Source organism: Pongo abelii, chromosome X (genome assembly GCF_028885655.2).
Source record: "Pongo abelii isolate AG06213 chromosome X, NHGRI_mPonAbe1-v2.0_pri, whole genome shotgun sequence".
In the NCBI taxonomy this organism is placed as follows: Eukaryota; Metazoa; Chordata; class Mammalia; order Primates; family Hominidae; genus Pongo; species Pongo abelii.
The window spans coordinates 113,882,619-113,908,668 of record NC_072008.2 but is presented as its reverse complement, the minus strand read 5'-3'; the positions used below and the strand labels follow the sequence as shown (position 1 = coordinate 113,908,668).

The 26,050-nt window shown below is 37.2% G+C and overlaps 1 protein-coding gene across 1 annotated transcript in view; it reads right to left on the bottom strand.

The window, feature by feature from the left end:
- The window catches only part of VSIG1 (V-set and immunoglobulin domain containing 1), a 36,437-nt gene extending 13,098 nt beyond the window's left edge, over window positions 1–23,339 (bottom strand). The window contains exons 1-3 of the mRNA XM_063721114.1: window positions 23,247–23,339; window positions 21,840–21,990; window positions 7,825–7,988 (exon numbers count right to left, since the gene is read on the bottom strand). Coding sequence (XP_063577184.1) covers window positions 7,825–7,988; window positions 21,840–21,990; window positions 23,247–23,339 — 408 coding nt within the window. The remainder of the gene's footprint in view (window positions 1–7,824; window positions 7,989–21,839; window positions 21,991–23,246) is intronic.
- Window positions 23,340–26,050: the final 2,711 nt, after the last annotated feature.

Genomic DNA, 26,050 nt, shown 5'->3' with positions numbered 1-26,050 from the left:
TGGCCTGAGTTAGTCACAGCTCTGCCCCTCACTGTGACATAGTTAGGGGAGGTGGCCTCTAGTCATGCCTCCATGGTAACCTGGTTTTAGATAAGAAACAAAGTTATTTAATCTCTCCAACCTTTACTTTCCACAACTGAATGAGAAAAGAGAGTAATGTTTTCCAAAGTATGATATGTATTTACCAGGTATAGGCATTTAAGTTGATTTTAGGTAGTATATAAATGAAAACTTAAAATTTGAATGTGTATTAGAAACAGAAAAATCTAACACATTAAATCTATGACTTCCTGAATATTGTTGCATAGGGTAGATTAAGGTAGATATTTTTTAACATTTTAAGAAAACAAGTCAATACAGAAAATAACATTAAATAATAAATAGTGCTGGTGATACACAAATATGACAAAAATCATGTAGATGGTACATGAATGACTGAAGCTGGGAAATCACTGGATTAGGTAATTCCTGAGGTCTCTTCATAATACACACCTTCTATGTACATATTTTGTTGGTTTCATGTAAATGTATATTATTCAAGTGATTGTTATTGTTCAATAAATTGTATTGTCTTAGTCTGGTGAGAATAATTTTTCATAAAATCTACTGGAAGGCCTTACAGTTCATTTAAGTCACTTCCCTCACTTTACAGAAGAAACCAAAGCCCAGAGAGGTTAAAAAATAAAAGACAAAATTGATGGTTGAGACAGATCTGGAATCCAATTTTCCTAATTCCTTGTACTGTGGGCTTTACCTTAATAGGCCAATAAAAGAGGGAAAGCAATTAGAAAACCAAAAGATATTGTCTAGATGAATTCAAATGTTTTCTCCTTTAAGCAGAAAGTCAATATATTTTAAAACTAAGGCAGGAAGCTGGATTTTGAGGGAAAATTCCCAGGAAAAGAGCACATTTACAGAGAAAACTATTTGTTTCTCTCCCGTTTTTTCTAACATCAACGTGCTTTCTTGCCTGCATTATAAATGCAGCCATTTATAATTCATTCATTCACACCTACTGAAATCACAAACTCTTGCCCCAGAATGGTCTTGTTTGACTTCCAAACCAGAAAGCCAGGATTAACTCCAGATATTCAAGTGGGACAGAAGGAGGTTCAATACATCAGAGGATTACTTTCATTTGAGTTGACACCCACGCTATCAGGCTTTCAATTTCACTAGGCTGCATTGGGCTTATTTACTTTCTAATTGACAGTTTGAGGTCTTGTTGTTTCTTACCTGGAGTTCAGCCTGCTGTCCATCAAGAGTGCCCTTCACAGCCTCAACATCTGGCCACTTCCCCTCCTCCCAAGGAGACTGTGGACAGTGTAAAACATCAGCCCTGTTTTATACTGATGCTTGATGACATCACAATGAGATACAACATCAGTCATGCCTGAGGCCCACAGCAAGTCCCAGAGGATCCAGGTGAAAAGGACCTTATTTCTGCAGAGATCTTGAGGCCACACTATTTTAGTGTGTTTTAGGCCAGAATTAGGATATGAAAAGAAGTAAAAGTGTCCACTGTATCCATGTGTCCAGCCCACTGTAAAAGTCCCATAGGTGGGCATGAGTCAAGGTGAAATGAGTATATAAGCAATGAGGCCCTGGAACCTTACCTATGAAAAAGACCTTTACTACCTCTTACATGCTAGCCCCTCATGCTGTAGTCTAATACATTTTGCCCTCTCACGATTGACACTAAAAGGTATTAGAGACAGAAATGGGGGTAGTGAGGGCTAACAATGGAGACCTAAAAGAGCCAAGGCTTTGGCTTCACAGTTCTCTGTGAGAAGTAAAGTACCTGGGGGTAGACAGCAGCAGCCAGACACATACATGGAGGGGCTTTCTGTTAAGGGGAAGTCCACACAGTCACACTGTCCTTGTTAAGAAAAAAGAAAGAAGTGTTTTCCTGAAACTGCTTATCTAATCATATAGGAAGGACTACAACTTGATTCCACTTTCCATAAAAGAATAACTCTTTTAAAAATCAAAGCTGAGCAGTGGCCAAAGCCCGGCTCATGATCCTGTGTGGCTTGTACACTTTTCAAAGAAAGAATATTATCAATTTAGACATCAAAGCAATGGAGATCCAGAAAAAGCCCTGGATGTACAATGAGCCACATCTTTGGGGGGAGGTGGGGAGGAGGTGATTTTTTTAAGGAAATCCATCCCAGCGTTCCCTTAAGGGGCACTTGTTAACCTTTTACCCACTTGCACTTTGTGCTTGGGTTCATGGTAGACTGCCCTGCTTTCTCCCAAGGTCCTCTCTGCCTGCCCCCAGGGTGATGCTAGAGGCTGATGGGTGGAGTCATAATCGCACATTAATTATAAGACCTTTGTGAGATAGTTTGGTTTGTGGTTTCTAAGGTTAAGGGGCCTTCAGGAGCCCGATGGATATTGGAAATATGGGAAATGGCTGGGAGGGGCTGGTAAGAAGTGGTAAGCTCATAATAGACACGGGGACTGCAGGGAATGGAAAAGTCAACGCAAACAAGGCATTCAAACTGTTGAAACAAACAAACAAAATACTGGGCAGGCCGACTGAAATACATCCACTGGCCAAATCTGACCCAGAGGCCTGCGGTTAGTAAACTCGAATTCATCCTTTTCTAATACAAAAAAGGACCCCGAGGCCTCAATAGAGGGAGCCATTTTCCCAAGGTCACACAATTTACAGTCAGACCTGGAATTCAGACCTCCTGATTCCCACTGAATATATTAAGATGGCACTCACAGTCCTTCTTAAGATGAGAAAGATGATTCCTGGGCAAACTTCTCCTTTTGGGACCATTCCATTCCCTGCTCCAGCCCAACCTTTCTCCTGTCAATTGTTGCTATTTATTGGCATGATGCTTCCCATGCTGAGTATGTTCACAACATGATGCCCTCAATATTTGCCAGCTGCAATTGTAGGCCCCTCAGTTCTTTGCAGAGCAACCTTTCCCTTCCTACTGTGCCAAGTTCCTATTCACACAAGGCCGTGCAGCTGGGAACCAGATTTGTCCTAAAAGACTTTTTCCTCAGCTTAGTGACGCTGCTCTCTAACTAGAAGCAAGGAGTATAAACAAGAAGGGTTGAAAGAATTCAGTCTGCTTTCTGTTTGAATCTGAGTTGGAGTTAGCTTTCAGAGCTGCTTTTGCAGATTCCTTCTGGGAAGGTGGAGGACATGGATGTCCACAGCAAACCACCCATTCTTTCCTTTCCAGCTTCTTGCTTTCTTGTACTACTGATAGAGGGGCTAGCCATGGGATAGGGAAGGGGTGTACAGGTATAAGGTGGCAATGGTCACAAGCTCAGAATTTTATTTGGACTGTATTGCAGTGCAGGGATGGCATGTGCAAGAAATAGGATACCAAAAGAAAGACTCTCTTGTTTCCAAACCAACTCTCTTACCAACCTGCCATTTGCCTGGGTATCTGCCATTTGAGTTGCTCCTTTTGGAAGAAGGCATGGAAGGTCCCTGATTCAATGCATTCTTTAGAAGAGAATAAAATAAGCTTTCACTAGTCCCTAACACCTTACCATGAGATTAATTTATCAGATTTAGCAGAAAGTGAATGGGACACAATACATAAATTTGATGGTGGGGTAGGGAAGAACTTGCAGTATTTCTCAGTAGGGGTGACACTGGCATTTTGGGGAGACAACTCTTTGTTGTGTGGCTCTGTCCTGTGTATTTCAGGTTGTAAAACCTGAGAAGCCAGAGAACATAAGAACACTAGGTCCTGGGAAAGAAGTTGTCTAAGTTGTTTATGAGACTGGCAAAGGGTATTTTTCACTATGAACATTCTTGAAGAATAAGTATTGTCTGAGAGATTCATGCTAAGCAGAGTCAATGCATGGTCTGTTCAGGGATAGGTAAGGTCTCTGTAGTGTTAGCATTAACAGGCTGGATGGAAGATGAGGCCATCTGTGCGACCAGAAAGGCACCAGACCACCCCAAATTTCCATGTTAGCCTGCCCATAACTGGCCTAGAGTTTTCAGCTGAGATTCCCTGCTGAGGGATTGACTATCTAAAGCTGTTCATATTTTCTGAGAGGAATGTTTCTCTGAGAGAAGGACCATGCTAATGAATATCCTGGCCTTCTTGGTGGGAAGACCTGTGGGATACTTCAGTCTCTATTTGCCAAAGGGGATAGTCAGTAAGAAATAACATCAGCCCCTGGGTATTGAGGAATACCAGGCCTCAGAGTCAATTGCTAATCTAACACAATGATTTCAGGAAAGAGAAGATGGGACTATGGAAAGAGCTGGCCACTGCCCTGATCAGGGAAGCAATAGGGTCCTGAGCTTTTAGGAAGAGGCAGAAGAACTCCAGACATGGATGTGAGAAGGTAAACTCAAGACTGTCCCAGTTTTGTCAGGGGCTTGTGCTGATCTTGATTGTTACCAAAGTCAGACCCTCCCATCCCATTCCTAAAGCTGGTGCCAGTGCCCTGGAGTCTCCAAACAATGAAGAAGTCCAGTAGTACACCAATAAGTGTTCTTACCTGAGAGGTCCAGCTACATCTTCCCCGAGCGTCTCTTGCATGCATCATTTTTAGACACTGACTGACTGCCTTTTCCTCCATACCCTCAGTACTGAGGCACGAGCTGTGCTGTGTTTGAGCAGAAATGGGTGGATCTGAGAGCTGAATGCTACACAGTATACTGCCACATAAACCCAGGAGTTGAACTGAATCTTTCAGTGTGACCGCTGATGTCTGGCAACATCTTAGTCCCATAAATCACATAATTGTCTAATAGTGCAGCAGTCTTTTTATCCTCCCATAAATGTTCCACCAGCAATCCCTAGATTAACATACAACATGCTCCACAGAATTTTGAATGTTTTCAAAGAGGAAACAGTCTTGAAATGGAGGCCAAATCCCATTTTGAAAAATACCACCTCAACACAGGATGTCTGCAACCTCTTGGTTGAGCAGGCTGTCAGTTCAGGGATAACAAGCAGGTAGAGAAAGGGCCTGGGCCCTCCCTTTAGCCACAGTGACCTGGTAGGCAGTGGAACCCGAAGCTGATAGTGGGCTAGGATGGCCCTGAAGAGCTCTGTCCCTGTTCAAGTGTATCTTCTTGAGCTAGGCTCCCTAGTGCCCATGAGTCAGTCCCTCTAGATCACCAGGGGTATGGAAGGAACAGGGATTTTGCAAAATCGCCATTTTGTAAGAGATGATGCCAATAATAAAAGCTCACATTCACTGAATGCTTACTGGGTAGAAGGCTTCATAGTGCTTCACAAGCATCATCCCATTTAATCTTCATATTCAACCTATGAGATAGGTAAGTAGCCCCATTGTAAAGATTGGAAATGGAACAACTGAAAGGTCAAACGACTTGTCTAAGATCACGCAGTCAATAAATAAGTGGCAGAGCAAGAAGAATTGACATTCATCAGGCGATTTCCACTAGGACTTCAAAACTACTCATCTGGTAAAGCAGTGAGAAGCCCATGCCAGCAGGATATGGGGAGTCAGGAGAAGGACTCCGGTTCTTTAGAAGTAGAGAGCTAAAGATGGTTGTAATGGGGATCTGGCTAGGGTAAGCTAAAGAAAGACAGGAAAATAGAAGGAGGATAAAATTTGCCTTTAGGGGGATGATTTTTATTGCTCCCAAGCTGTGGGAGCAATAAAAACACGAAAGCTTGTCTTCTATGTAGCTAAGGCACAGGCGTAACACAGGTATCATGCAGCTTTAAGATCAGAGAGCATGTTTTGCCTGATCCAGCAGCTCAGTGCAGAGGCCCTCCTTTGATGTGGACATTCCAAAAGAGTATATATCTTAAATTACTTGCCCCACCTGTACCTGACATTTTGAAGAATGAAGCAAATGGCAAGTAAATAAGCTACTCAATAAATATTTATTTGTTAACAGATTTTTTTTTTAAAGTGCTTCTAAGAGATGTTCTGGGCTCAAGTCACACTCAATTCAATCACCATATCTTCTTCCCTTGCATTTCCTGGTATAGAAAAAGCTCATTGCTGGTCACAGAATCCTTCAGCTCTGCAGCTCCTTCCCAGTTCCTCACTAGACACGCAGTTCAACCAAGAGGTGGCCTTGTAAATCCCAGTGTCAGAGGAGGCATAAATAAAAATTTGTGGCCTTGCCCATCCTTCAGGCAGTTGAGAACATCTTGATTTGAGTATCAAGCAGAAAATATTTCAAAATACATTGGCAAGGTCTCTCTAAATCCAGCCCCACCTGGCAAAATGAGAAGGATTTCAAGCCTACAGATAAAGAATGTGTTGAAAAGACTAGTCCGGAAATTGAATTTCAAAAAGGAAGAAAGGTCATGTGATTATTGCCATCTACAATCTAACAGAGCATCCTGCAAAAGAAGGCAATAATTTCTTAGTTGACTCCTACATACAAGGCCTTTGGTCTGGACATCTTGGGTGATGGAAACTGGTAGAAGCATTGTTGGTGGTGGTGCTGCTGTGGATGATGATAACCATAATAGTGTTTACAAGGGATAAAACTTACATGGCTTTATATTTTTCACATGCATTATGTCAGTTGATTCCCCATGGGTATTGCTGATCTACCATATTTTAAAGAGAGGTACAGAGTGATTCAGATACTTGTCCAAGGTAACCAGCATTGAGCAAAATTGTTTAACTTGGACTAGAGAGTGGCATTGATGGACTCTCCCCCTGTACGGCATTTCTTGCTAAACAAATGCTCAGGATTTGTAAACAGAGGACTCAGCACTTCCGAAGGACTAGTGATGGCTGAAGTGACACTGGCCAACGTGTGGCTCCTCTAAACTAATGCCTTCTTTCTTCTCCACCCCTGTCCCTAGGCCTCCCCCAGCCTCCTCAACTTGCTCTCCCTCTATCTTTCTACTAATCAAAACCTTTCCTTTCCTTCAAGGCCCAATTCAGCTGCATCCAACTATTCCAAACCACACTGACTTGTCTCTTCTCTAAACTCTGCTTTGGGTCATGCAACCTTTTGAGAACCTGATGAAAGCTACAGACCTTTTCCATCAAGGGATATGTGTAGGCATGCATGGCATATGTGCTCATATAAACATGTGCATGAACACACAAACACACACATGCATGTGTGTGCACGTGCACGCACACACACACACACACACCCACCTTTGAGTATACAATTTGAATCTTTGGGCTAAAGAAGGAATTTCCCTCAAGGCCAGATGAAGGAAACCTGGGAATAGGCAGCTTGCATGTGAAATCATTATCCTCCCTTGACTTTCAACCCATCCTTTTCTAGCAACCTCTTCCCCCCGACCCTATGCCTACCCACTCCATCCCCTGTCCTCTATCCTCATGCTGTTCTTGATGAACTACGCAGGGTTCATCACTACTATGGCCCTTCTTCACCCATCTGAAGAGTCTCATTCTGTCAGGCCTCAGTCTAGCACAGTGAGCTAGTTCACTTGACAGCCAGATCCTAGATATTAAATTTGGCAGAGATCTGCAGATCAATCAGGACTTGCATTTGAACTAGTTTCTTCTGGAAATAATAGGGAGATAAAGGTGGAGGGGGAGCCCTTTCAGAATTACTGTTAATTTCACCTATGAGAAGAACCATTTCTGTCTTCTCTAAAATACATGATCCACTTGATGTGGACCTACCCAGAACTGAGATAATGGGTTATAACTAAATATGAAGAGAGGACAAGAGTCAAGTCATTTAGATGGTGATCTTCTCTATACAGCTGTCTTCAAACTTTTTGTATCTGAGATTCCTGCCACTACTGTCACTGGCATGCCATTCTTTCACATTTCACATTTTTTCTACCCCAACAGTTTTCAGTCAGAACTACAAAAGGTGAAGAGTTTAGGAAAAAGTGTCCTTACAGAAATTGGCTCCATCTCCTTCTTATGGAAGAAAGACCACTGGATGGAAAGCTGTTCTCGGGAGGCCACAGTGGTGGTGTAGATGCAGATGAGAGTGACATTAGATCCAACAGTCACGTTCACGAAACCGTCTGGGATGGTCACTTGCACCACACTAACCTGACCTGAAAAAATAATCATAAAAAAATCAATAGTACATACTCACATTCTGGTAACACTGTTTCATTACAGAACAGTTACAAAGACATCTTATTTGAGGAATCCAAGGTGAGGGGAAGAAGGTAGAATAAACCATACAAGAAAGTTGAGTTTTCCTGGGGCTCATTGGGGTAGTGGGAGGGGAGTTTCTAACAAATTATCATATGAAGATACTCAAATTCTAGATGACGGTGTGGTAATAACACTGAACTGAGAATTTCTTCTCTGTTAAGGGTGGCCTTACATAGGTTCTTAAAGTCTTGTCCAGGGACCCAAAACTGTCTGGGAGTATAGAGAACAACTGACCCAGTTTTCCCAGTACCGTGGGAATTCCTTGAATGTGGGACTTATAGTTTTAAAATCGGGTAAATCTCAGGCAAAACATATCAGTTTCTTTTTGGGGTCCTCAATAATTTTTAATTAAAATTTTTATTTATATATTTGTAGATTCACATGCAGTTCTAGGAAATAAGACAGATCTCATGTACACTTTGCCCAGTTCCCAGCAATGGTAGCATTTTGCAAGATGATGGTATAATATCACAACCAGGATACTGACATTGATAAAACCTATCGACCTTATTCATATTTCTCCAGTTTTACGTATACTGCTGTGTGTGTGTACATGCACATTTAATTCTATATTTTATCATGTGTAGATTCGTGTATTCACCATCACAGTCAAGATATTGAACAGTTCCATCACCACAAAGACCTCTCATGTTGACATTTTTATAATCACACTCACCTCCATCCTGCACCCCATTCCTGTCCTAATCATGGACAACCACTAATCTGTCTTTCATTTCTAAAATTCTGTCATTTCATAAATGTTATATACAAGGAATCATGGTAACCTTTTGGAATTGATGACTCTTTTCACTCAGCATAATTATCTAAAATTTCACCCAAGTTGTTGTGTGTATCAGTAGTTTGTTGTTTTTTATTGATTTGTAGTACCCGATGATATATATGTAATACAGTTTGTTTAACCATTCATCCATTTAAGGACATCTGGGCTGTTTCTAGTTTTTGAGTATTGGATAAAACTCCAGTGAACATTCAGGTACAGATTTTGCATGAACATAAATTTTTATTTCTCTGGCAAAAATGCCCAACAGTGCAATTGCTGGATCATATGCCAGTTGCGTATTTTATTTTATTTTAAAAAACCAGCCAGGCTGTTTTCCGGAATGACTGTACCTTTATACATTCCCCTCCGCCACGAAAAAAAAGGATTCAGTTGTCCTGCATCCTTACCAGCATTTGGTGTTGTCACAGTTTTCTACTTTAGACATTCTGGCAGGTATGAAGTAATATAATCATCGTGGTTTTAATTTGCATTTCTCAAATAGATAATGATGCTAAATATCTTTTAATGGGATTATTTGCCATTTGTAAATCTTCAGCAAAATATCTGTTTATGTCCTTTGCTCATTTTCTAATTGGATTGTTTAGTTTTTTAATGATTGAGTTTTGAGAGTTCTCTATATAATCTAGATGCAAATCTTTTGGGGATAGAAAGTTTTATTTCTTCATTTCCAATTTGTAGGCCTCTTATTTATTTTTATTGCCTAATTGCAGTGGCTATAACTTCCAATACTATGTTGAATAAGAGAGATGAGAGTGGACATCCTTGCGTTGTTTCCAATCATAGGGCAAAAGCGTTCAGTCTTTCACCATGAAGTATAATGTTGGCTGCAGGTTACTTGTAGGTGTTTTTATGAAGTTGAGGCAATTCTCCTCTATAGGGGGTTAAATTGTGTCCTCCAAAAAGATAAGTTCAATTTCTAACCTCCAGTATCTGTGAATGTGACCTTATTTAGAAATAGGGTTTTTGCAGATGTAATTAAGGATCCTGAGATGAGATAATCACTGATTTAGAGCAAACCCTAAATTCAATGACTGTTGTCCTTATAAGAAAATGGAGAGGGAGGCTTAACACAGAGACTCACAAAGAGAAAGGCTCTGTGAAGACAGAAGCAGAGATTGGAATGATGCATCTACAAGCCAAAGAATACCGAGAATTGCCAGCAGCCATCTAAGAGAGACTTATGGCACAGATTCTCCTTCAGAGCCCTCAGAAGAAACCAACAGTTTGATTTAAAACATTTGGCCTCCAGAACTGTGAGAGAATTAATTTCTCTTGCTTTAAGCCACCCCATTTGTGGCAATTTGTTACAGCTGCTCTGGGAAACAAATACACCCTCTATTCCTAACTTGCTGAGTTTTAATGATGAATGGATATTGGATTTTGTCAAATGCTTTATCTGCATCAGTTGATATGATCATATTTTTTTTTCTTTAGCCTGTTGATATGGTGGATTACACTGAATGCTTTTTGAATGTTGAACCAGCCTTATAAACCTGAAATAAATCCTATTTGGTCATGGTGTATAATTATTTTCATACATTGTTGGATTCAATTTCCTAGTGTTTTGCTAAGGATTTTTGTGTCAAAGTTCATGAGAGAGATATTGGCCTGTAGTTTTCTATTTTTGTACTGTTTTTGTCTGGTTTTGGTATCAGCATAATACTGGCCTCATAAAATGAGCTGGAAGTGTTTCCTCCTCTTCTGTTTTTTGGAAGAGATGTGTAAAACTGATCTTAATAATTCTTTAAATGTTTGTTAGAATTATTTGCTGAAGCTATCTAGGCCTGGAGATTTCTTTTGTAGGAGCTTTTAAAATTATGAATTCAATTTCTTTAATGGTTATGGAGTTATTCAGATTATCTATTTCATATTGGGTGAGTTCTAGTAGCTTGCTGCTTTGGATAAATTGGCCAATTTTTTTCTAAGTTGTCAAATATATGAATGTATAGTTGTTCATAACATTCTCTCATTATATTTTTTAATGACTGCAGGATCTATAGTGATATTCCATATTTCATTTCTGATATTAGTGATTTGGGTCTTAACTCTTTTTATTAGTCTTGCTAGAAGTTTGTCAGTTTTATTGATTTTTTTTCAAAAAAGCAAATTTTTGTGTTATTAATTTTTCCCTATAGTTTTTCTATTTCAAATTCATTGATTTCAGCTCTTTATTATTCCCTTCCTTCTGCTTTCTTTGGGTTTATTTTGGTCTTCTTTTCTAGATCCTTGATGTAGAAATTTTGGTTATTGACTTAAGACCTTTCTTTATTTCCAATGTAAACATTTAGTGTTAGAAATTTCTCTCTCAAAATTGCTTTAGCTACATGGTACGTATTTCAATATGTTGTGTTTTCATTTGCATTCAGTTCTATGTATTTTTAAAAAATTCCTTTTGAGATTTCCTCTTTGATCCACGGATTATCTAGAAGAGTGTTGTTTAATTTCCACGTGTTTAGATACTTTTCTGCTACAGATTTCTAGTTTCGTTGCATTGTGGTCAGAGAATATACTCTGTGTGATTTCAATTATTTTAAATTTGTTTAGGTTTGTTTTACGGCCAAGCACATTCTTGGTGAATGTTCTGCAGGTGCCAAAAAAAAGTGTGTTCTGCTGTTGTTGGGTGGAGTGTTCTATACAAACAGATATAATTTAAAACCGCTATGGATAAACCAATATAAAATCGTAAAAATATTCAATTAGATTCTGTTAATTGATTGTCTTTTTCAGATCTTCCCTATATTTACTGATGTTCTTTCTAATAGATTTACTCAGTTTCTGAGAGGCATATTGAAGTTCCCAACTATAATTGTGGATTTGTCTCTTTCTTCTTTTAGCTTGATAAGTTTTTGTTCACGAATTTTGAGACTTAGTTGTTTGGTGTGTACCCATTAAGGATCATTGTATCCTCCTGCTGGGTTGATCCATTTATCATTAGGTAACGTCTCTCTTTATCTCTTTTTCTTTGCTCTGAAGACTACTTTATCAGATATTAATGAAGCTTTTCCAGATTTTTGAAAAATTAATACTTATGTGGTACATCTTTTTCTATATTTTTACTTGCAATCTTCCTATGTCATCAAATTTAATGTGAGTTTCTTGTGAGTAGCATATAGAGTGAGATACATTCCAAGACCCCCAGTGGATGCCTGAAACCATGGATAGTACTGAACCCTATGTATACTGTTTTTTTTCCCTATACACACAAACCTATGATAAAGTTTAATTTATAAATTAGGCACAGTAAGAGATTAACAATGATAACTACTAATAAATAGAACAATTATACCAATGTACTGGAGTAAAAATTATGTGATTGTGTTCACACATTCACACTTTCTCACAAAATATCTTATTGTACTGTACTATGGGTAACTGAAACCTCAGAAAGTAAAACCACAGATGAAAGGGGACTACTGTAGTTGTATTCACATTCAATATGATTATTTAATGTAATTATTGATATATTATTCTTGTTTGCTATTTTATTATCTGTTTTTTGTTTGTTCCCTTTAGTTCTTATTCTTCTGTTTCCCTTTTCTTGCTTTTCTGACAGTTACTTGAGCATGTTTTATGATTCCATCTTGACTTATTCATAGTGTTTTAAAACATATATCTTTGTAGAGTTTTCCCAGTGGTTTCTCTGGGTATTCAACATTCATGTGTGAGTCATAACAGTCTACTCATATCAATATTTTACCACTTTGATTGAAGTGTATAAATCTCACTTCCATTTAGGTTCCTTTACCTTCCCCACTTTTAAATATCATTGTCTAGAGTATAAAATGGTGTTATAATTTTGTTTCAATTATCAAATATGATTTATAGAACTCATGAGTTAAAAGATAGTCTACTTTATGTACTTACATTTCTGCTCTTTCTGTTGTCCTTTCATCCTTCCTGATTGCTCTTTATCATTTATTTTCTGTTTGAAGAAACCCTTTTAGCTATTTTTTAACAGTATGTCTGCTAGCAACAAATCTTTTTGTTTTCCTTCAACTGAGAATTTGATTATTTCCCCTTAATTCCTGAAGGATAGTTTCACCAGATATGGATTCTATTTTCTGTCATCTCTGCTCTTCTATTGAGTCCATCAGCAAGTTTTTCATTTTTGTTATTTTATTTTACAGTTCTATAATTTATATTTGTTTTTGGGGGGAAGGGGACAAACAAGCCAGTTTTATTCAAAAAATAATTCCAAGGGGGAAAAAAGAAAACTGAGAAAGAACCTATAGATTATAAGGGTCTTTAGAAAAATAGTAGACAATTGCAAAGTATGTATTTTTAAAATTCTTGTTTTTAACTTAATTTTTATTTTAATTAACAAATAATTATTGCAAATATTTATGGGGTACAATGTGATATTTTAATATATGCATACGCTGTGGAATAATTACATCAAGCTGATTAACATATCCATCACTTCACATATTTATCCTTTTTTTGTTTTTTGTTTTGTTTTGTTTTGTTTTGTTTTCAGACAGGATCTCACTCTGTTACCCAGGTTGGAGTGCAGTAGTGTGATCTCAGCTCACTGCAACCTCTGCCTCCCAGGCTTAAGCAATTCTCCCATCTCAGCATCCCGAGTAGCTAGGACCACAGGCACACGCCACCATGCCCAGCTAATTTTGTGTGTGTGTGTGTGTGTGTGTGTGTGTGAGTGTGTATGTGTATTTTTGGTAGAAATGGGATTTCACCACATGGCCCAGGCTGTTCTCGAACTCCTGAGCTCAAGTGATCCACCTGCCTCGGCCTCCCAAAGTGGCGGGATTACAAGCATGAGCCACCACATCTGGCCTACTTATCTTTTGTTTAGTTTTGTTTTTTTCGTAGCAAGAACATTTAAAATCTATTATTTTTTTAATAGGTTTTTGGGGACCAGGTGGTGTTTGGTTACGCGGATAAGTTCATTAGCGGTGATTTCTGAGATTTTGGTGACCCCATTACCCGAACAGTGTATACTGTACCCAATGTGTAGACTAAAATCTTATGCTTTTAGCAGTTTTGAAATGCACAATACATTATTATCAACTATGGTGAGCATGCTGCAAAATAGGTCTTAAAAACTTATTCCTCTTGTCTAACTGGAACTTTGTACCCTTTGGTCAATTTCTCCCCATTTCCCACTCCCTCCAAGCCACAGTCCCTGGTAACCATTCTACTCTAATTCTGAGTTCAACTCTTTTGGATCTCACATATAAGTGAGATTATGTGGTGTTTGTCTTTCCGTGTCTGGCTTGCTTCACTTAGCATAATGTCCCCCAGGTTCATTCATGCTGTAGCAAATGACAGAATTTCCTTCTTTCTTATATTTTTATAACTTCTTTTTCTTTTCTGCAAGTTTCCTTTTTTTTTAACTTGTTTTAAGATAATGTTAATTGATTGTTGAAGCATTTTTATGATGGCTACTTTGAAATCCTTGTCAGATAATTCCAACATCCGATTCATCTTAATGTTGGCAGTAGTTGCCTTTTCTCAGTCGAGTTGTGATTTACTTGATTCCTGGTGTGACAGATGATTTTTGATTGAACATTTTGTCTACTATGTTAGGAAAGTCCTATTTACATTTTTTATTTTTGCAGTCAGTCACGTTATTTATGCTTCACATGCATGCAGGTGTTGGCTTACTTTTGTGGTCTGTTGTTCTAACAGCAGTTTAATTTTCAGTATTGTTTTGCTCTGTTTGGTTTATCGGGTATCACTGAGGCTGACATTTGTCCCAGATCATATCGCCTGAAGGAGCAGAAAGGTTTCCCTAGGTCAGGCTTCCAGGTGTCTCTCAGTTGGGGTAGGTATGGTGGGACACTTCTACTGGCGCCCTGCACTGTTGGTGTCTCTATGGGGAGGGGAGGACAGTCATACACCCACTGAGACACAGCCTTCCCAGACTGGGCTGCTTGCCATCACTTTATGCCTCGTGTCTGTTCTACCCTCCCACCTCGATATCTCTAGGTGAAAGTGGGACATCTCAGGCCCAGGGAGAAGGCGAATGCTTCTTTTGTCCACTGTTGTTGGTGGGGTTTCTGAAGATCCCCCCTTACCTGTGGTGTTGGGCCTACCTGATGTTGTCAGAGGGACTCTGAGGGAGGAGTAAGCTTACCTGGGCTGCCCTCTGTTGTTCAGTTGGGTATCAGGAATGGCCAGGACTAGGTTTATTTCTTCTGTTGGGTGGGAAACATAGGATACCCTTGCTCTTTGTTTTTCCCTGGGTCTCAAACCAGTTTGCCTTCTTCTTACAACCTTCCAGAGTTCTCCCCTGGTTGTCTCTTGCATTATTTCCAGGGTTTATACTTGTGCTTAGCAGGGAGGAACAATGAAAAACAGGTCTGTGCTACATGTCCAGACCAGAAATCTCCCTCAATTTTTAAAAGTGTAAAATTGTCCTGAGATCACAAATTTTGAGAACTGTTGGCCTTACAGAAAGGTGAAGTAATTAAGCTTCCCATAGGATTTGGAGGACCACCGAAGTGCTCCCTACCCAAATCCAGCCTGCCACTATACTAAAATTCTCAGTTCTATATGAGCACTTTCCAAAGGGCTCTTTTAGGTGGTGGCACTTTGGGGAGCACTATACAGTCACTGGCTTATCTTATTAACTGGTTACTATCCATTGCATTGTCAAAGACTATAAAAGTTCTCCAGGATGGGACACAGGATTGGCAGGCAAGCACTGGAAGAGAAAGTCAAGTTCAAGAGACACTCTCTATGCTGTCCTAGCTGCCTGCAGGGTCACAGAGGGTGTTGGAGGGTTGAGGGGAAGGGATAAGGATACATAAATTATGAGAGATTCAGAGGAAATTGCATAGAGGGACTAATTCCTGTCCATCTTCCCAATTTTGCATACCCAAAGACTTATTTATTTCATATTTTTCTTACTTAATGACAGCAGTCAGACAAAAAGAACTTAAAGGATTGACAAACACTTTTAAAAAGTAAAAGAAAAAAAATCATTGTACTGATTACTCTTGGTTTCATGGATTCAATATCTGTGTTCTCTGTCACAGCCAGGCCACCTGGTCCAGCTGCTTTCCTGCCACAAGCTGGCTGTTTAATGGCAACCAATGCACTGATAAATTAAGAAAAGTTCCTGAACGCAAACATAAATGCAGCACTTTTTAACTCCATACAGTTTCCCTCTTCCCAATATTCTCCTCCCCATGCTTTCCTGGTTTCCATAATGCCTCCTCCAAAAAGGAAATTGGCTTTCAGAAAGCAGCTAATCTTTCCAACAAAAACTTCACTGGAGAAAGATGGTTCCCTCCCACCCTCAAAGAGCCCATTTCATTTCTCCTGGAAGTTAGCCACATCTCTGGCCATGCTTAAATGATGACTTCCAAATGTCTTTAAAGTGTCCAAAATAAAAAGGATAAAACTGGGGTTTTGGTAGCCCTTAAAGTTCCCAGACTTATTCCCTAAAAACAGAGATTTTAGAGATATTATTTGGCCATAATTTTTGTTCTCTAGTTTGGGACCCAGTAACTGTTACGAGATTGGTTAAGGGTGAGAATTTATGAACAGATAAGGCAAAACAATAAACAAAACCCCACAAACCCCCTTTGGAGGCCACTCCTGGAAAAAGTGTTTGATGGCAGAGTACACACAGTACTCACACAAGTCAAGCCATGGAAGAGGCTGTGGAGCCTAGCAAAAAATATCAGTTGAGCACCCATTTTGTGCCACAAACAGTGCTAAACACTGAGGAAACAATAATGAACACGACAGACACAATCTCTGCCATCCCTCAGTGCAGCAGGAAGCCATTTATAGCACAGATGAGAATAAAGGTGAATGAAAATCAAGGATTTGGAAAATATAAATCTGATTCAAACATTTCCAACATTTTAAATATAGAAGATATATAAATGTGTAACTAATTAGAAATCTGCAAAAGTTTAATAATATCACCTTGGAATTAGGATGGTAATTTCAAATTTTAAAGTGAGACAATATTTTTTGAGGTACTACACATTGTCATGTAAATAAGTAACAATTGGCAAAGCAAAACCTCCAGGCCATTTTATTGCCCAGATTCCCAATTCTTAGCACCATAACCAATTAAATTCTGAAGAAAAGATGTTTTTCAGATGTTGTCCAACCATGATACAGTGATGATATGCTTCAGAGCTAAAAGTTATTTATTTCCAGATGAGCCTTTTTAAAATGTCACATCATTCAATTAGTACACATTACTTAAAACCTCTGAGCTCACCCTTACAGCGCTGTCCAACAGAACTTCTTGTGATGGTGGAAATGTTCTACCTCTGCGCCATCCAGTTCAGTAGCACAAATAGAATTATCGAACACCTGAAATGTGGCTAGTGAAACTGAGGAACTGACTTTATAATTTTCATTAATCTGAAGTGATTTAAATTTCAATAGCCACATGTATACAATAGGCAGTGCAAATTTAGTCCGAAAGTGGAGGTGATTCTCTGAGTGTCAGGGAAAAAATTTCCTTTCCTTTGGATTAAGTCATTCTAAGTTGAGAAATTATTTAAAAATTGAATAAGTCAGAAAAATTTCTACATCAATAGGACTGTGAATAAATAGCAAAGTAAAGATTAATATCTGATTTAAACAGAACCCAAGAACACAATGTCCCTCACTGACTTGACCAAATTTAAAAACAAAACAAAAATGCATATGTGGTTGAAATATGTGTAATCTCTTTTAAAAACCAGTGCTTACCTGCACGTTGTACACATGTACCCTAAAACTTAAAGTATAATAATAATAATAATAATAAAACAAAACCAGTGCTTATTATTAAAGAAAAATAATCCAAGATGTACACACTTAATCAACATTTAAAAATATTTTTAGGCTGGGCGCAGTGGCTCACACCTGTAATCCCAACACTTAGGGAGGCTGAGGTGGGCGGATCACCTGAGGTTGGGAGTTCAAGACCAGCCTGACCAACATGGAGAAACCCTGTCTCTACCAAAAATACAAAATTAGCCGGGCGTGGTGGTGCATGCCTGTAAATCCCAGCTACTCAGGAGGCTGAGGCAGGAGAATTACTTGAACCCGGAAGGCGGAAGCTGCGGTGGGCCGAGATCGCACCATTGCACTCCAGCCTGGGCAACAAGAGCTTAACTTTGTCTCAAAAGAATATATATATAATATAGTATATATTATAGTATATATATAAAATATAGTATATATCATAGTATATATATATAATATAGTATATATCATAGTATATATTATAGTATATATATAATATAGTATATATTATAGTATATATATATTATAGTATATATATAATATAGTATATATTATAGTATATATAATATAGTATATATTATAGTATATAGTATAGTATATATATAATATAGTATATAGTATAGTATATATATAATATAGTATATGTTATAGTATATATAATATAGTATATGTTATATATATAATATAGTATATATTGTAGTATATATATAATATAGTATATATTGTAGTATATATATAATATAGTATATATTGTAGTATATATATAATATAGTATATATTATAGTATATATATAATATAGTATATATTATAGTATATATATAATATAGTATATATTATAGTATATATATAATATAGTATATATTATGTATATATATAATATAGTATATATTATAGTATATATATATAATATAGTATATATTATGGTATATATATAATATAGTATATATTATGGTATATATATAATATAGTACATATTATGGTATATATATAATATAGTACATATTATGGTATATATATAATATAGTACATATTATGGTATATATATAATATAGTACATATTATGGTATATATATAATATAGTACATATTATGGTATATATATAATATAGTACATATTATGGTATATATATAATATAGTACATATTATGTATATATATAATATAGTACATATTATGTATATATATAATATAGTACATATTATGTATATATATAATATAGTACATATTATATATATATATAATATAGTACATATTATGTATATATATAATATAGTATATATTATGTATATATATAATATAGTACATATTATGTATATATATAATATAGTATATATTATAGTATATATATAATATAGTATATATTATAGTATATATATAATATAGTATATATTATAGTATATATATAATATAGTATATATTATAGTATATATATAATATAGTATATATTATGGTATATATATACTATAGTATATATTATAGTATATATATATATACTATAGTATATATTATAGTATATATATATACTATAGTATATATTATAGTATATATATATACTATAGTATATATTATAGTATATATAATATAGTATATATTATAGTATATATATATATGGAGAGAGAGAGAGAGAGAATGTCTTGTATTTTGGTAGTGATTGTTCATTCATTTAATGCTTACAAAGTGGCAAACATTTTGCTTATAGAAGGATTATTATCCTTCTAATGTACCACAGCAAAATATCCCCCAAATAGCCATATTTAATCTGATGCATTTGAAGTGATTTAATTTCCAGCAACTTCGTATATAACTGCTTCATTTTGACTTAGGAAATAATATAATCAAATGATCACTCACTTTTTTGGATTTGATAGCAAACTCAAAGTTCAAATATATTACTCCTTTAAAATGCATAGCATATACCTCCAGAAAATGAAAGCCGCATTAACATATCTTTCTAAGAGGTTACTAATACATATTTCAAGTACCTAAAATGATATGCATAAATTTTTTGCAGAAGTTTGATTAAAACTCGTTTTCCCGAATTAGAATTTAACCTAAGAATTCCTAAGAAGTCATTGAAAATATTTTGATTTAAGCAAAATCTGACCTGTTTAGTTATACCAAAATCGATTTTAAATATGTATGTGAAAATGACGTCTGGATGTTTGGAATTTGGGAAAGTAATTCATTCTTTCAACAAACATTTACTATGCATCCACTATGTGTTAGGCACCATGCTTAACACCAAAAAGTGACATGCTCTCCAAAACAAGTCCAGGAAGAACATCAAACTGCACATTGATGGAAACACTATCAGTTGTCCAGATCAACTGATGAACACTGCTAATGACAGGTGTAGATTACTAAAGTGATCCTTTCTCTGACTTCAATACATATGTAAGCACAGCAAACGACAATAGAGCATACCACAATTTGCTGTACTGACACTACTGCTTTGGGCCAACTAGATAATATGTGTATAGATATATAGTGTACACTATATGCCAACAAAATCAGTTATTTAGTAACTTAGGAAACACACTCTGAAGTATTTATTGGTCTTGTTCTAAAAGTCACAATCAAATAAAATCCTGACATCATGCTAAACAATTTTTTTAAACAATAAAATAGTATACAAGGAATAAACACAATTTTTAAAATGTAATATATACACCTGCAAATAAAAGAATGATAATTCACCCAAATCTGAGTGGTAAAATGGCAGATGATTTTTATTTTATTTTAAATTTCCATATTTCCCCACCTTTCTACAATGACCATGCATTACATTTATAATCAGTAAAAATTACTTGTATGTTAGGTACAGTTAAAAAAAACCAAAAACTGTTCTTAACAACCTTTCCAAACCCTGTGTCTAGTATGGGCCAGGGCAAGGCCTCACATAAGGAAACAGGTATGATCTTAGAGGGCTGATGCAGAAGGCCCAGGGGTCGACCCAACTGGCTAATGACTGGAAACCCTTTAAGAAGAGACAAAACTTTCATATCTAAAGTTACAGTTAAATGAATATGCCTGGGGAGAAGAGAAAACAGGAACATGTGTTTCCAGCTCTAGGGCCTAGTTAGGTCACTGGACAAATGGAGTGTTGCCTTCTGGTGATGTTTAACTCCATAAAACATCTATGCTTAAACATTTAGTAATGAACATTTAAAGAACTATTTCTAAACATGAGATCATTTTGAAAAGCAACACTTTTTTCTAATTATAAAAATAGCATAATGTTCTTCGTAGAAGACCCAGGAAGTAGGAAAAGCTGGGAAATAAAATTAAAATCGTCTATAATCCCATCACCCAGAGGCAACCACCACGAGCACTTCGGTATATAACCTTCTAGTAATTTATTCTAGGCATATGTGTGTATCCTGCTTTTTCACTTAATATTTTATCCTGGGTATTTTCTTATGTCATTAATATGCCTAGTAAACCTCATTCTAACGACTGCCTAATATTTCTAATGGCTTGAAAATCCTGTTTTTGGATAAACAATATTATTGTATTTACTATGGACCTAACTTATAAGAACAGATGCAAAATGTATCTGATATTTGAAAACTAGCCAAGGGATTTTTGGAATTAATGATCTCTCCTGGATCTAACTAACATCAGTATTTTGATTCCAAAATTGATTTTCTTCTGTTCAGATCCCTAAAATCACCCATATTGTGCACCATAAATCACTCACATATTTTGCAAAATACAGTCTTAGGATTGGAAAACCACAACTCCTTAAGAAATATTAGACAGTAAAGCACTCAGTAAATTTCTGTTCTTCCCACGTGTAAGCCAGGGCAGGCCCTCCAACCCAGGCTCTGTCTGCTAGAGCAAGTCAATCACTGAGCTTAAAGGAAACACTAAAGTAAGTAAAACAGAGGCAAAATTATCCCTAGCACAAAGTTTGGTTTCTGAGTAAATTCATTTTTTTCACCTTTCAAAGTAAGTAAAGTAATAAACTATATTTTTTTCTGAGAAAATTTTCATTCAGAAGCTCCATAAAACAATAATATTATGGGCTTACACCCCTAATATATCAGCATGGCATATGTTTGCTAAGCAAGAGTTCTGAAAATTATTTAACTTATCATACTAATCACAATTCATTTGAAGTACAGGAGATGAAAATTCCATGTAAAAATGTGGAATTTTTATTTAAAAGGAAACTCTGTTTCCAATTATATTTGGTGGTTCAGAGATCCTTTCCTTACCTGCAAGGCAGCTTAGGATCAGAAAGACCTTCCAAAATGCGAACACCATTGTGTGGAGGTTAGTTGAGAGCAGCAGGTGCCAGTAGCTTGCCTGGACTAGGCTGAGTCTCAAATTGGCTTCTTCAATCACACCGAGGTTTGCCAGGCTTATCTGCTGGGCATCGCCAAGCAAACATGCCTTTTTGGGCTTACTTATTGCCTATAGACCTTTCTCAGAACAGATTTGTGTTTCTTTGAAACACTTTTCATGGGGCGTGTTTCCTTGATATATTTGCTACTGTGTTAATAATAAACCCACGCATTTAAATTATTCAAGCTCCTTGTACACAGATTCTCTAAGTCTCATTGTTTAAAATCAATCTTACTAAAACGTTGTACTCGGGCTGGGGGATATGGTTGAAAGAGAGCCTATGCAAATAAAAGCTGACAAGGCTAATTAATTTCAAATATTTCCATGAGTCTTACAGAATTGATTCACCAACCTCCTTTTACAAATTAAGTTAGTAAACTGGTACTATATCGTTTCCTGGGGAGATGGGGTTCATGGGAAGGGCACAGGGGTTATGAAGCTAAAAAGCATTCATTTCTGTGTGAACAAACTCTGAACATGTTACCCTTTTTTGAAACACTGGCAGTTGTCACTACCCTCCACCAAAACTAGCAGTAAAATGACTTACATGCTTTTGTCTGTCGGGTTAGAAATCTTATAGCACGTATTTGCTAACTAATTTTGCAAAATCAAGTTAGTGAATACATGCTTAAAGACTTTCTTTGGAGAAGTCTGATTTTTTGGAGAATTAAGTTACTCAGTAGATGCTATAGGGTTTCCTTAGAAATGGAGGTTCACCAGAAGGGCATGGGAGGCTCCACAGGTAAGGAACCTTCATGGGAACATGAACTTCTAATAGTGTTCCTATTATGCTTAAGTTACCCAGAGAAACCTAAGGACTTTCTCTGGCTCTTCCCATGTGATCTCTAAGTCCTATCATTTCCATCTCCACAGCGAATTTCAGACGTGTTCTTTCTCCAATCTGCTGCTTCCGTCTTGGTCCAGGTACTCAGCTCCTCACTTTGGCCTATCATAGCAGCTTCCTAAGTGGTCTCCCTGACTTCTTCCACCTTCATCCTGTGCGCCAGCCGCAGGCCAATGTTCCAGCCCTAATGAAATATTTCCAGTAACACCATAAATGGACTCTTTCATCAAATCCAAAGTCCTTAATATGGATTCCCATTCTTCCAATATCTGATCCTCACCTCATCTGAACTTTAGCCACATTAACTCATGCCCCTGAAAAAGTATGTCAAGATTTATTGCTTCAAAGTGTTCAGTCACATGAAATGTGTGCAAATTTCAAGTGATATGTTTTATGAACTTTAATTTACAGGAAATGTTTGACCCCATCTTACTTTAGCCATTCCAATCTCCCACTGCTTCTTAGAAAGCCATTTTGCTTCCATCATGCCTGATTCCTCCTTGCAGCCTATCCTGTCCATGCTCATGTCTGATGCCAAACGTTGGCTCCAGGTGATTTCCATCACTATTTAGAGTTTTCTTCTTCCTCCTCTTACTAGCCAAGTATATTCTTAGCATAGATCAGTCATACTGTCCTATGTGAGAATTTCAATGAACCGACATACCACCCTAGCATAAATTTGCATTTTACTTAAAGCCAATATCCTACAGCTGACCATTGATTATTCTCCAGTAGTTTTGTATTTATTAACTGGTCTACCTTAAATCTAGTCACTGTGAATCCCTCCAGGGTAGGGACCATGTCTTATACAGGCAGTTCCCAACTTTAAAATGAGCGTGTCCCAAGATGTAATGGTAAACTCATTGACTGGACGCAAGAATTCCTGCAGAAGCAATGTTATAATACGAGTCTCACTGTCAGGCATGTAGCACGTAATCTAGCACTGGCTTGAATTCTGCATACTGGGCCACATAAGGCAGTGGAGGGTGAGGAGGAACAGCAGGTGACAGAGAAAGAACGTTCCTTTCATTTCCCAAGATATGAGTTGTGCACAAATCAACATTTTCCCCCAAATAACTATTGCATGTCTCTGACATCCACCTTCTCTTCTGCCTCCCACCTTCATCGGCCCCCGGCTCCTGGGTCCCTAGTTTGCCCTAAGGGAGAGTCTCATTCCCCAGAATATCTCATGCTCCAAAATTACTTTTTCCTTTTCACCCCTATTCCTCCCAGAAACCCTCCCTTTCCCCTGTATAAGCAGACAGCAGCTCCATGTTAGGAAGGGGAAAAAAATGTTTCATTGAACATTCCCCAACCTGTTTGTGCTATTAAAAATACAATGCTTATTTTCCTCAAATAAATCTCTGACCAGGAGAATTAGGCAACGCAATAAAGAGAAATAGTTTGAGGGAGAAGATTTTGCAAAGGAGGACAACTTGTAGGGTGGGCCTCTGGAGATCCATACCACCTTTTCTCAGGCTTGGTTCTGCCTTTACTTCTAAGTCCACCAAGTCTCTAAAAGACCCACAGTTTTCACAATGCCCCCCACCCTGGAAGTAATACCGGTAGTTCCAGTGGTGAGGACGTGGGATGGGGAGCGAAATTTGTAAGTCTGGCGTTTGTAAGCCAGAGGCTTCCTGTGTTCCTTCTATGCCCCATAAGTGATTATAGTAGTGTGACCATTGATCATTAAAACTAGGACACTTTTGAAAGTGAAAGGGGCACTATTAGCAATTACCTGGGAAAGACAGCATAAACAGTAACAGTGCCAGACAAACTTGGGTGTCTGGTCACCTACCCACAGGAGATTACTAGGCACAAAGTAGGTGCTAAGTAAGAGCTTGCTAATTAATTCAGTATGTCTGAGTTGGTTGGCCCTAAGATGAGTGCAGCAAAGGGTATGATTTAAGGATATTGTCCAAACCCATCTGCACCAAAATCTCTCGTGCAAATACAAAACACTCTGGAATATTTAAGTAAAATACCTATACTGTTGCTATGTAAGACCTAACCAGGACAGGAAGAATTCTGTTATAACAATCTCTAAAAGACAATTTAAACTCTCTGCTTGGACCTGAATTTTGATGTTATTAACTATTGCTGTAAAAAGTGGGTCATTAACTAGGACACAAAATATTAAATATCCTTTGCAGTTTTACAGAGCTTTATAATTTTTAAACTAATTTTCCATTTTATCTTTGTAGCTTTCCAATACAACAAATAAGTCAGGTATACCTACATTTTCTATATAAGAAAACTGAGGGTCAAAAGTGCTGTGCTTTTCCCAAGGTCACCATAGCACGCATTAGAAGCTGTTCCTGTCACACCACACAATGGCATGGTGTGATTGTAATGTAACAAATATGCTACTGCCCCCAGTATTCTTCCTTGGGAACTTTCAGAAATATGTGATATCTGATTTATCCCTCATTTTTAACTTAAAAATTACAAAATTAATACATTTTGATAGTAAATGGTTTTCAAAGAACAAACAAGGATACAGAGGAAAAAAAGTCCCATTCATTCACTCACACATGTAATCCCTTTCCCAGGCTCACAAGGAACAGGAGTTTAGCATTTTTCTCAGACCTTTTTCTATGCATGTACACACACACACACACACACACACACACACACACGAGGTTTTTTAAAACATAAAGATGATAATACTATACATTTTGTTCTATAATTTGCTTTTCTCCCTTAAAAAAAGTGTTTTTATTCTCTCTTTCTGTCACTATGTCCAACTGCATCTATAGATCAACCTTGTCCATGTTAAGGCTGCATGGTATTTCATGATATGAATGTACCTCAATTTATTTAATCATCCTCTTATTGGTAAATTCTTAGATGGTTTCCAGTTTTTCAATATTATTGACAATGGTGCAATGAACATCCTTTTGTCTAGATCTGCCCACTTGTGTGGTTATTATTGTAGATTAGGTCCCTAGAAATGGAATTGCTTGATCAAAGGGTATGTAGTTTACGTTTTTGGTAGACTGCAAAATTGTCCGCCAGAAATTCTTTACAAACCATACCTCCATTAAGGGTGTATGAGAGTGCCTGCTTCTCCACAGCCTTGTTGACAATGAAAATTATCAGTCTTTTATTTATTTATTTATTCTGTAAACCTCCTCTGTGGTTCTCGGCCTTTTATTTTTACTAGTATCATGGGTGAAAATTGGTATTGTGTTGTTGCTTTAATTTGTATTTCTGTAACGTGGTTGGGCCTCTTTG